This window comes from Phyllobates terribilis, unplaced genomic scaffold (genome assembly GCF_046119375.1).
Source record: "Phyllobates terribilis strain yellow unplaced genomic scaffold, ASM4611937v1 Scaffold_7__3_contigs__length_470593459, whole genome shotgun sequence".
In the NCBI taxonomy this organism is placed as follows: domain Eukaryota; kingdom Metazoa; phylum Chordata; class Amphibia; order Anura; family Dendrobatidae; genus Phyllobates; species Phyllobates terribilis.
Window position 1 is genome coordinate 51,581,527 of NW_027362767.1, and position 13,294 is coordinate 51,594,820.

The following is a 13,294-nucleotide window of genomic DNA, read 5'->3' on the forward strand; positions in this document are numbered from 1 at the left end:
TTCTGATGTTTTTCTTGGCTTGCCACTTCTGGCCTTAACAAGAACTGTCCCTGTGTTCTTCCATTTCCTTACTATGTTCCTCACAGTGGAAACTGACAGGTTAAATCTCTGAGACAGCTTTTTGTATCCTTCCCCTGAACAACTATGTTGAATAATCTTTGTTTTCAGATCATTTGACAGTTGTTTTGAGGAACCCATGATGCCACTCTGCAGAGGAGATTCAAACAGGAGAACAACTTGCAGGTGGCCACTTTAAGTAGCTTTTCTCATGATTGCATACACCTGGCTATGAAGTTCAAAGCTCAATGAGGTTACAAAACCAAAAAAAGTGCTTTAGTAAGTCAGTAAAAAGTAGGTAGGAGTATTTAAAACAAGAAAATGATAAGGGTGCCCATACTTATGCAGCTGTCAAATTTTGTTTGAATGCAGATTGCACATTTTCTGTTAGTACAATAAACCTCATTTCAAGGCAGAAACATTACTGTGTCCAACAGTTATTACATATATCAAACTGAAATAGCTGTTGCAAAAACACCAATTTTAAGAAAACATTAAGCTTAAGATTAATAGGGGTGCCCAAACTTTTTCATATAACTGTATGTCAAAGTGGAGAGACCCTACCAAAAAGGGAAAGGGGACATATGTTTGTCAATGTAGGTGCCAGGAGGAACAACAGAGGAACGACAAAAGTTTACCATTATTCTTTTTTTCATCACTGTGAACTCAATACATTATAGGAGAGAGCACAGATCATCTTTAAACAAAAGGGATTCATATTAGAAGGATGAGCTGGTCAGAAAAGCTCATATTCTCAACATACGGCCTCTAAACGTCTTGTCACGGGCCATTTAATGGAGCATGGCTAGGATAAGCAATCACTATGATCAGTGGGAGTCCGACCTGTGCCAATCCTGAGAATGAAGGCGGCGCAGTGCTGGAAACCCACCCGTCCGTAATGGAAACGCAGCACTTGGCCATTCACTTGAATGCGGCCATACTAGAGATTCACGGAGGCGGACGGAAACCCACCAGCCAGAGCGCTGTCCCCTTAATTCTCAGGTTCGGTGGAGGTCCTAGAGGTGAAATCAAAGTACTGGCCTATTGCACCAGCTCACACATAGCACCGATACTACCATACTGAGGAAGTGGGGGACCCAATATAGACCCCGGAGCTTAGTACTAAGGAGCAAACCCGTGCCTGATCCATCTGACGCAGTGAGCGCCTGTCAACACTACATATTCGTTTATTCTGAAAAGAATCCGTATGGCCGTGTTATACATAATGCAAGTCCAGAATTAGTATGAAGAAATAATGAGGCAGAAATCAAAGTTTTTTTTTTCTTTTCGTCCGATTCCAGGCGGATAGAGACAACCAACAATTATGGGACGAAATTTAACAAAAACTGATTTAAATTATATCGTAAATTTGTATATTCCGTCGCGCGGGACGCCATCGTACAAACGTAGAAAGATCGGAGGTCTGTACGTCACTGCAGTCTGCGGTAGCTCTTACATAACTCGTGGTCTCTAATGTCTCCCCAGCCCCCGTTTCTCACATGGGGCGACAAAGCCGCCATAGAGTATCGTCTGCTGATCGCCAGGCTTTCAGGGAACAGGTACTGCTGGTTGCCCGAGAACAGAGCTTCCAGTTTGGCACTTTCTGTCGTTGGTTTACAGGATTTCTTATGGTGCATCCCGCAGCTCCCGATGTGATAGATCCTGGGAACCTCGGGCACAATCACTTTCCAGAACTTAGGAAGACACGTAACAGTCAGGTGCTGAAGGGTCCAGTCCCAGTTATAGTCGTCGTAAGAGCAGAAAGTGTCCGTGCATTGGAGGAGTCTCTGGTACGTGTCCCTGCTCATGGCGATCCCCATGTTGTGTTCTGTAGACTTCCATGTCTTAACCTCCACTCTATCCGCTTTCTCGGAGAAAGTCTGGAGACGGGCGTAGGTCCCGAGGGTCATGACGTCACAGTCAGGACACTCCTCGATCTTCCTGTTCCACATTTTCTTAAGGACGTAGTAAAAGTCGGGGGCTAGGTAATGATCTTCTTCAATGAACAGGACCAGACCCTTATGGTCTTTCAGGGCCTTGATCTTCTCCCACACAAAATGCAGTTTCCACCACCAGTGATGCTTCGTCTGGGAGAACTTGGCTTCTCTGTAATGTCCAAACGAATCTGGGTATTCGGCGTTGATGCAGCCGAGCTTAATGGCGTCTTTCTTCTCGATGTCCCTGGGACAATCCTTGGGGTCGTGCCCGGGGAACTCATTCGGATACAGCTGAATGCTGAAGGGGAAAAAGATCTGAAGCACTTGACAAAAGTCTATGCTGGCCACAATCTGGTTAATTTCCGGGGACCAGTAGTCGTGGCTGAAGATCAACAGTACATTCTCGATGCCCTTAGCTCTGCGCAGGGACTCCAAGAGCTGGCGCAAAAATTCGGGGCGGTTGTGCACCTGCACCACTATCACCACGTCGTCTACAGGACGGTTTATGCTTTCTACATTTTTAATCGTCTGGTCAAAATTGAGTTGGAAAACCACGGACCTGTACACCAAGGTCATGTTATCCACTTCTGGCTTCTGCACTTTTTCCACCACCGAGTCGTTGGCCATTTTCCTAATCCCTGGAGACACGTGCATTCGGTTGTGCGGTTTCTCCACCTCCGGGTCTTGCACAAAGTCATTTTTCTTTTGCTTGCCACTGTTCCACAACGCCAAGCCGCAGGCTATCACCACCAGAGCGAGGATGACGACTTTCCTCTTATATATTCGGCACCTCATGATCCGCAGCAATTGGAGGGAAGGGAAAATGTTGGAAGAACACGCACAGGGCCGGCCTGTGGGATCTAAATCAAAGCCCAGACGGAAACATTAAAAGAACAAATCTCTTTGGCTAACTCATCTTCCCATCTGATGAGGATATGAGTCGCGGCTCCAAGTGGGCGATCAGATGCATCTCTTATCCCCCCAGCCTCGCATGTAGAGACTGAAGCAGAGCACCGGCTGGGATCAGGCTCCGCGCAGCATCTGCTACATAAGGACACACCGCTCTGTCCTCAACGCCGCTCCCCCTGCAAAAGAAAGAGAACACAGTTATGCCTTAGAAAGAAAAGAATAAATGGACGTAGAAAAACACTGACCTACTGCACAAACTACATGGAGATCCCACCGACAGGACACAGTCCGCTAACTGACCACGAGAGCAAACATCAGGGACGAACATCATGGGAAACAAGACCCCCCTTAATTTTAGAATGGTCTCTCCAGAATGAAGATTAAAGAGGTCAATGGAAAGGAGAAACCACAGCCCCAAAGCAGAGAAGTCATGACTCAAGGACCGCACTAAGAAGGCTTTCTACACCCCACACAAAGAGCAGAAAAGGGGATTTATAACAATAAAATCTGTCTTGCAGCAAAGAAAACTACGTGGATGAGAACGCTGCAGCTGATGGCTGTCCTCCACAGTGACGGCACCATGGTGCTCAGGGGAGAGATGATGACGGGGTCCGCACATCATTACTGAAGGTACACGATGATGGACGAGACCACCGGAGCAACAGTCCTCGAGCGGTGGGAGACTTCCCCTCTCATGTACAAGTCCGGGTGTCAGCACGGCGCCCTTGAGTTATGATTTGCACTGGTCTCGGGGCTGTGGTTGTGGCCTCTTCCTGCTTCATTCTCTAATTGTGGAATTCTCAGAAGACTGCACCTCTGATCCGGGGAAACACAGATCCATGATGTGCAAAACATTAACGGCTTCTGGGACATAAAAGTCTGCACCAGTTGGTGTTCATCTGAGAATGGCCACCGACACAGAAGATGCACAAAGGAGCTCGAGTAAAACGTCACTGTGTGCCCACAGATAACCAGGGACATCACCTGTATATAGAGGTGTTATTAGTCATTGTACGGGAGGGAGAGGAGGTGAGCTGTGACATCACCTATTGTGAATGGTGGACCCTGTATTATCAGTCATTGTACAGAAGGGGGAGGAGGTGAGCTGTGGCATCACTTACAGTGAGCTATGCATATATGGATGTTAACTGACATTGTAATCCTGCCTGCGATGATTATGAGACGGCTGGGAAGTGATCTTTGTAAGAAATATCTGTGTAACATGACGCTTAGTGAAAAGTGGATACAGCAACATATTGCACAGTTGAGTCAGGAGAAATGAACGATTGCAGGGCAATGTTACACTGTGGGCTCAAACCTGTGCCAAAACTACACATCCTATTATGCATTGCCAATGTGAGGAGTTGTAGTTTTAAGATATAGAAAATAGTCAGCACTCCGCAGCTCATAAGTACTCGTTCGGTGGTGCACGTGGAAAGGTAGCATCATAGAAAGGAAAGAAATCCCGACACTCACGTGTCGTCAATCAATCGTTTATTCCACATCAGTAAATCTGCAAAACGTTTCAGCTCCTCCCGACAACTGACAAAAGCTCGGAAGAAGCTGAAAAGTAGTTTTAAGATAGAATATAGTAGTAGGGAAGAAGAAGGGGGCACTCTTATTCTTTATTCAAACAATCAAAACACGGAGCTGGGGAAGAGAGTATCATGTTGAATGACGGCAGTTTCACGTCTCACTGACGCTTCAACGGATCCAGGTGAGACGTCAAGTGTTTTGTTTGAATAAAGAATAACGAAGAATTCTACGTGTGTCACCTTCTTCCCTACTCCCATATATTTAAGATATGCTTCCTCCAGGTAGAGAACATGTCAGCCACAGTGTCGGCTGGCCGCAGGCGGTTACACCGGACGACAGAGGTATGCCTAAGGTGAGGATAAAGGAAAGTAAAAGTCATCTGTGTTCTAGACATGGAGTTATCAGCTTCCTCTGGGAACAAGCATGTTGGCAAGATTCCATCAGCAACCAGCAGATTAGCGAGTGCAGCTCTGGAGTATAATACACGATGTAACTCAGGATCAGTACAGGATCAGTAATGTAATGTATGTACACAGTGACTCCACCAGCAGAATAGTGAGTGCAGCTCTGGAGTATAATACAGGATGTAACTCAGGATCAGTACACGATCAGTAATGTAATGTATGTACACAGTGACTCCACCCGCAGAATAGTGAGTGCAGCTCTGGAGTATAATACAGGATGTAACGCAGGATCAGTAATGTATGTACACAGTGAATGCACCAGCAGAATAGTGAGTGCAGCTCTGGAGTATAATACAGGATGTAACTCAGGATCAGTACAGGATCAGTAATGTAATGTATGTACACAGTGACTGCACCAGCAGAATAGTGAGTGCAGCTCTGGAGTATAATACAGGATGTAACTCAGGATCAGTAATGTAATGTCTGTACACAGTGACTGCACCAGCAGAATAGTGAATGCAGCTCTGGGGTATAATACAGGATGTAACTCAGGATCAGTAATGTAATGTATGTATACAGTGACTGCACAAGCAGAATAGTGAGTGCAGCTCTGGAGTATAATACAGGATGTAACTCAGGATCAGTACAGGCTAAGTAATGTAATGTATGTACACAGTGACTGCACCAGCAGAAGAGTGAGTGCAGCTCTGGAGTATAATACAGGATGTAACTCAGGATCAGTAATGTAATGTATGTACACAGTGACTCCACCAGCAGAATAGTGAGTGCAGCTCTGGAGTATAATACAGGAGGTAACTCAGGATCAGTAATGTAAAGTATGTACACAGTGACTCCACCAGCAGAATAGTGAGTGCAGCTCTGGAGTATAATACAGGATGTAACTCAGGATCAGTAATGTAATGTATATACACAGTGACTGCACCAGCAGAATAGTGAGTGCATCTCTGGAGTATAATACAGGATGTAACTCAGGATCAGTAATGTAATGTATGTACACAGTGACTGCACCAGCAGAATAGTGAATGCAGCTCTGGAGTATAATACAGGATGTAACTCAGGATCAGTACAGGCTAAGTAATGTAATGTATGTACACAGTGACTGCACCAGCAGAATAGTGAGTGCAGCTCTGGAGTAGAATACAGGAAGCAGGCATGCTGGGAGTTGTAGTCCTGCAGCCACACGGTCCTGGGGGGCGCTCACCCATAAAACCACAACCTTGGCAATGGGGGGGGGGGGGGGGGGAGTACAGAGCTGAGCCCCGGAGACACTTCCTCCAGCCCAGAGAGGATGCAGTGGATTTCCCCGGGTGTCTGGGACGTCGTCCACACAGAGCTCGTGTATTCCGGTCACAGACAGCAGAGGAGGCCGAGGGAAAGCAGAAAACAACGACCCTCATCGTGCTCGCCTCAGCCCGCACAGCAGCCACACTGCACACAACGGTCCCATGACGTCATCACAGAGACCTCACACGTAACGGGCGGGACACCGGAACCCCGCCTCCTCCCGCCCGGTCCCGCGGTCATCTCCTCACCTGAGACTCCCGCTGCCGCCGTGCTGTCAGCTCTGTGCCTGTGTCCCCCCCACCCCGAGCTCCCTGACCCAGCGTCTCCGGACCCGCCTGCTCACCAAGCTCATTCGCTCTCAGACGTCGTGACGTGCCGCTGCGGATTGGGAGACACTAAACTGTTATCAGCTGTGGGTAGAAAAGGGTTAATTCACCATGGTAAAAGCTGATTGGACCAGACTCGGGAAGAAGTTCTCACATTAGCCAATGAGGGCTCAGAACTGGGACAAAAGCTTTCCAATGGGAGATTTTGTTGCGAAATTGGGGGAGGAGTTATAAACGCGACTAACTTATTAGAACACTCGCTGGTTGGACGGGATAACCAATAAACCAGTGTGAAAGGGTTTAAGAAGGCGGGACTAGTGTGACATGACAGGACAAGCAGCGAATATAAACAGGTATAGCATTAACAGGGCGTTTTTTTTTGTTTTTAGGAAACAGGTGAAAGAGGGTTGTCAGCGAGACACGTATATGAGACTAATGGTGTAAGCGAATAACAGGGGCTTCGACAAAATGGCGTCCTGATAAGCTAGAGGGTGGGCAAATGGATGAAGTTTTTGTTGCCCGTAGCAACCAATCACAGTACAGCTTTCATTTTCCGGGAGCACATATAGAAATAAAAGCTGTGCTGTGATTGGACAACAAATGCAGCTTTATTTTAGGCAGCCATTATTTGGATTGTGTGGCAGAGAAAGCCTATAGCCAACAGCGAAGAAAGTCTGACCTGTTTTTGGGACATCACATGACCCCTTTAATTTTGCAGAAACAATGCTGCAGTGTAAAGCATAGCAGAAAGAGAAAGCAGCAGTTTTGAGCCTCTGATGAGTCAGGGAAATGTTTCAATAGAACATTCCTTGTATTTTCCGCTCCTGCTGCCAATTAGTATTAAATACTGTTTGCAGGGCAAATCCAAGGGTGATTCTGCTAATGTATGACAAACCCAACCTGCTCCAGACATGTTACCAATATGTATATAACAGCGCAGACAAGCATTTACATAATTAAACATCCTGGAGCTGTGTGCACTTCCCCTGACAAGGAAGTTTAGATGTAACGCACAGTACCCCATGTGTAAAGTGTGAGCCCGGGCACTGGTTATAGTCATGGGGTCATCCAGGATTGTAAAAAAAAAAAAAAAAAAAAAAAACAACTCCTCCAAAAATAGCACCACCCTTGTATGTGGTTTTGTCTGGCACTGCAGCCACGCTCCATTAAACTGAATAGGGATTTGCAGCTGCAAAACTGCAGCATATGTAGGGTTAAAGGGAATTAAATTAATGGGGACCTGCAGCCAAATCCAAACTTTAAAGGGCTACTCTGCCATACTTTATATAGAACATTAGCCCTTTATAAAGGAAATTATTCAGCATATTTTTATCCATGGAAGCAGTGCATAGGTTGCATAGGTAATGCTTCATGTATTTATGTAAATCAGGCTGGAAGTGCACAGGGGGCGTTGCTGCGCCTGGACAGGTGAGAGCAGGAGAGTTTAGCTTACTATGAGCCTGGAAGGTAGTCCTTATTGGCAATGGGAAGGAATAATAAATCTTCATGTACAGGACAGATAGCAGCCACAGTGTGGACGGTTCCAAACTACATAGACGGGTTTTATGCCACTCTGACCTCATTTACATGTCCATTTTTCCCTGGTGCCTATTATAATCTATGGGACTGTTCACATCTCCGTGTATTTTGCAGACCGGGTGGTCAGTAACCAATCAGAGTCAGGATTCATATTCATCCAAACCACAGATCAAAACTTGGCAATAAAAATCTATGGGTCTGGGAGGGGGAGAAAAATAAAATAAAAAATAGGACAGCGTGTGGACGCCGTATATATGCAGTCTGTTTCTTACTGACCGATAGGAGAAGCCGTCAGTTTGTTACATATAAATAAATAATAATAATAAAAAAAAAAAGATTACACTCCGAGGATAAAAGCGGCGGCTGACCAAACACTGATGAGAATCGGGCAGTTTTATTGCATATGAGAAAAAATCACCAAGGTTTGATTGAGGCCTTAGGTTATGTCCACACAAGACGCATCCACTGTGGACTTTTCCAAGCGGCAAAATTCCCATCAATGTTTGGATCTCATTGTAAAAATTCTGCGATTATCTTCCTCATGAAAACACGGATGTGTGAATCTGGGCTATAGGACAGTATGAAACAGTAGCACCATACTGCGATCTCTAGGCGAAAACTATTATTCTTTTTCTTGACCAGTATATACCACACAAAAGGTTTTGTAAAATCGCTACACCCTCCCAATATATCATCACAGTACGGCCAGCTGCGATGGGGGAGGGGGAGCTCTGGGGTAAAATATAGGATGTAACTCAGGATCAGTAATGTAATGTATGTACACAGTGACTGCACCAGCAGAATAGTGAGTGCAGCTCTGGAGTATAATACAGGATGTAACTCAGGATCAGCACAGGATCAGTAATGTATTGTATGTACACAGTGACTGCACCAGCAGAATAGTGAGTGCAGCTCTGGAGTATAATACAGGATGTAACTCAGGATCAGTACAGGATCAGTAATGTAATGTATGTACACAGTGACTGCACCAGCAGAATAGTGAGTGCAGCTCTGGAGTATACTACAGGATGTAACTCAGGATCAGTAATGTAATGTATGTACACAGTGACTGCACCAGCAGAATAGTGAGTGCAGCTCTGGAGTATAATACAGGATGTAACTCTGGATCAGTACAGGATCAGTAATGTATGTACACAGTGACTGCACCAGCAGAATAGTGAGTGCAGCTCTGGAGTATAATACAGGATGTAACTCTGGATCAGTACAGGATCAGTAATGTATGTACACAGTGACTGCACCAGCAGAATAGTGAGTGCAGCTCTGGAGTACAATACAGGATGTAACTCAGGATCAGTAATGTATGTACAGTGACTGCACCAGCAGAATAGTGAGTGCAGCTCTGGAGTATAATACAGGATGTAACTCAGGATCAGTAATGTATGTACACAGTGACTGCACCAGCAGAATAGTGAGTGCAGCTCTGGAGTATAATACAGGATGTAACTCAGGATCAGTAATGTAAGGTATGTACACAGTGACTGCACCAGCAGAATAGTGAGTGCAGCTCTGGGGTATAATACAGGATGTAACTCAGGATCAGTAATGTAATGTATGTACACAGTGACTGCACCAGCAGAATAGTGAGTGCAGCTCTGGAGTAGAATACAGGATGTAACTCAGGATCAGTAATGTAAGGTATGTACACAGTGACTGCACCAGCAGAATAGTGAGTGCAGCTCTGGAGTATAATACAGGATGTAACTCAGGATCAGCACAGGATCAGTAATGTATTGTATGTACACAGAGACTGCACCAGCAGAATAGTGAGTGCAGCTCTGGAGTATACTACAGGATGTAACTCAGGATCAGTACAGGATCATTAATGTAATGTATGTACACAGTGACTGCACCAGCAGAATAGTGAGTGCAGCTCTGGGGTATAATACAGGATGTAACTCAGGATCAGTAATGTATGTACACAGTGACTGCACCAGCAGAATAGTGAGTGCAGCTCTGGGGTATAATACAGGATGTAACTCAGGATCAGTAATGTATGTACACAGTGACTGCACCACCAGAATAGTGAGTGCAGCTCTGGAGTATAATACAGGATGTAACTCAGGATCAGTACAGGATCAGTAATGTAATGTATGTACACAGTGACTGCACCAGCAGAATAGTGAGTGCAGCTCTGGAGTATAATACAGGATGTAACTCAGGATCAGTAATGTAATATATGTACACAGTGACTGCACCAGCAGAATAGTGAGTGCAGCTCTGGAGTATAATACAGGATGTAACTCAGGATCAGCACAGGATCAGTAATGTAATGTATGTACACAGTGACTGCACCAGCAGAATAGTGAGTGCAGCTCTGGAGTAGGATGTAACTCAGGATCAGTAATGTAATGTATGTACACAGTGACTGCACCAGCAGAATAGTGAGTGCAGCTCTGGAGTATAATACAGGATGTAACTCAGGATCAGTACCGGATCAGTAATGTATGTACACAGTGACTGCACCAGCAGAATAGTGAGTGCAGCTCTGGAGTATAATACAGGATGTAACTCAGGATCAGTACAGGGTCAGTAATGTAATGTATGTACATAGTGACTGCACCAGCAGAATAGTGAGTGCAGCTCTGGAGTATAATACAGGATGTAACGCAGGATCAGTAATGTAATGTATGTACACAGTGACTGCACCAGCAGAATAGTGAGTGCATCTCTGGAGTATAATACAGAATGTAACTCAGGATCAGTAATGTATGTACACAGTGACTGCACCAGCAGAATAGTGAGTGCAGCTCTGGAGTATAATACAGGATGTAACTCAGGATCAGTAATGTAATGTATGTACACAGTGAGTGCAGCTCTGGAGTATAATACAGGATGTAACTCAGGATCAGTAATGTAATGTATGTACACAGTGACTGCACCAGCAGAATAGTGAGTGCAGCTCTGGAGTATACTACAGGATGTAACTCAGGATCAGTACAGGATCAGTAATGTAATGTATGTACACAGTGACTGCACCAGCAGAATAGTGAGTGCAGCTCTGGAGTATAATACAGGATGTAACTCAGGATCAGTAATGTAATGTACAGGTGCATCTCACTAAATTAGAGTATCAAAAAGTTAATTTATTTCAGTTCTTCAATGCAAAAAGTGAAACTCATTATATAGAGTCATTACAGAGTGATCTATTTCAAGTGTTTATTTCTGTTAATGTTGATGATTACGGCTTACAGCCAATGAATACACAAAAGTCATTATCTCAGTAAATTAGAATTATTAACAAAAAACACCTGCAAAGGCTTCCTAAGCCTTTAAAAAGGTCCCTTAGTCTGTTTCAGTAGGCATGTTTCATGGGGAAGACTGCTGAGTTGACAGATGTCCAGAAGGAAGCTATTGACACTAAAGCAAATGCAAAGTAAATTTTGCATTTCATTTGGAAATCAAGGTCCCAGAGTCTGGAGGAAGAGTGGAGAGGCCACAATCCAAGCAGCTGGAGGTCTAGTGTGAAGTTTCCACAATCAGTGATGGTTTGGGGGGCCATGTCATCTGCTGGTGTAGGTCCACTGTGTTTTATCAAGACCAAAGTCAGTGCAGCCGTCTACCAGGACATTGTAGAGCACTTCATGCTTCCCTCTGCCGACAAGCTTTTTGGAGATGGAAATGTCATTCTCCAGCAGGACTTGGCCCTTGTCCACACTGACAAAAGTACCAATACCTGGTTTACACACAACAGTATCACTGTGCTTGATTGGCCAGAAAACTCGCCTGACCTTAACCCCATAGAGAATCTATTATAGAGAATCTATGGAGTATTGTCAAGAAGAAGATGAGAGACACCAGACCCAACAATGCAGACGAGCTGAAGGCTGCTATCAAAGCCACCTGGGCTTCCATAACACCTCAGCAGTGCCACAGGCTGATCGCCTCCATGCCACATTGCCGCATTGATGCAGTAATTGATGCAAAAGGAGCCCGACCAAGTATTGAGGGCATTTACTGAACATACATTTCAGATTTTAAAAACCTTTTTCAAGCCGTTATAAAGTATTCTAATTTACTGAGATAATGACTTTTGTGTTTTCATTGGCTGTAAGCCATAATCATCAACATTAACAGAAATAAACACATGAAATAGATCCCTCTGTGTGTAATGACTCTATATTATATAGGAGTTTCACTTTTTGTATTGAAAAACTGAAATAGAATATCATCAAAAAGTTAATTTAATTTCGTCAGATGCACCTGTATGTACACAGACTGCACCACCAGAATAGTGAGTGCAGCTCTGGAGTAGAATACAGGATGTAACTCAGGATCAGTACAGGATCAGTAATGTAATGTATGTACACAGTGACTGCACCACCAGAATAGCGAGTGCAGCTCTGGAGTATAATACAGGATGTAACTCAGGATCAGTAATGTAATGTATGTGCACAGAGACTGCACCAGCAGAATAGTGAGTGCAGCTCTGGAGTATAATACAGGATGTAACTCAGGATCAGTAATGTAATGTATGTGCACAGAGACTGCACCAGCAGAATAGTGAGTGCAGCTCTGGAGTATAATACAGGATGTAACTCAGGATCAGTAATGTAATGTATGTGCACAGAGACTGCACCAGCAGAATAGTGAGTGCAGCTCTGGAGTATAATACAGGATGTAACTCAGGATCAGTACAGGGTCAGTAATGTAATGTATGTACATAGTGACTGCACCAGCAGAATAGTGAGTGCAGCTCTGGAGTATAATGCAGGATGTGATTTAGGATGGGGGAGGGGGCGGCTTCCTGCCTGGTGTTATTTTAGGTCGCGTGTTACTTTCGATATGAATGACACTCACCCCAATGTAAATGAGGGCAGCCAGAAATGTAAAGCGTTCATGTCCTGCAGTCTCAGCAGCTGCTATGAGGGTGAAGAAATTTAGAGAAATGGGAAATTATTTCATTTCAGCTACAGTTCATTTATGGCAGAGAAGTAAAGTGTCCGCTGTCGCTGGTATTTGTGACACTGACAGCTGCTGCCATTATTGCTGCCATCTGCCATTGAGCTGCTTCTCCTGTTCACCCTGAACCAGCGACGTGGGTCTGATTTAGTTGTAAAGTTCCACAATACAGCGAGAGAGAGCTCAGAGGAGACCCCCAGAAACTATGGCCGTACAGAAATGTCTCGCACTGAGCGTGCCCGTTGATCCTGGAAGGGGCGCACAACCCCCCCCCCCCCCCCCCAAAAAAAATATAAATTTCTAAAAACAGGTTCAATAAATAAAAGTAAAATTTATTACAATTTAAAAATATTCTAACTTT

General features: G+C 44.7%; 1 protein-coding gene across 2 annotated transcripts; it reads right to left on the bottom strand.

Annotated features, from left to right (window-relative positions):
• Nucleotides 1–1,226: 1,226 nt before the first annotated feature.
• Nucleotides 1,227–6,630, bottom strand: MGAT2 (alpha-1,6-mannosyl-glycoprotein 2-beta-N-acetylglucosaminyltransferase). Of its 2 annotated transcripts, none has more exons than XM_073638566.1 (2): nucleotides 6,492–6,630; nucleotides 1,227–3,079 (listed from the first exon to the last, which is right to left on the bottom strand). In XM_073638566.1, exon 2 carries the CDS (start codon nucleotides 2,787–2,789, stop codon nucleotides 1,488–1,490), a length of 1,302 nt encoding a protein of 433 aa, XP_073494667.1. In that variant the 5' UTR covers nucleotides 2,790–3,079; nucleotides 6,492–6,630; the 3' UTR covers nucleotides 1,227–1,487. The 2 variants fall into 2 exon arrangements, with proteins under 2 accessions (XP_073494667.1, XP_073494666.1); XM_073638565.1 differs by having other exon boundaries at nucleotides 6,397–6,554.
• Between the last annotated feature and the right edge of the window lie 6,664 nt (nucleotides 6,631–13,294).

Coding starts and splice junctions, on each gene's coding strand:
- MGAT2 (XM_073638566.1), bottom strand. CDS start 2,789: ATGAGGTGCCGAATATATAAGAGGAAAGTCGTCATCCTCGCTCTGGTG.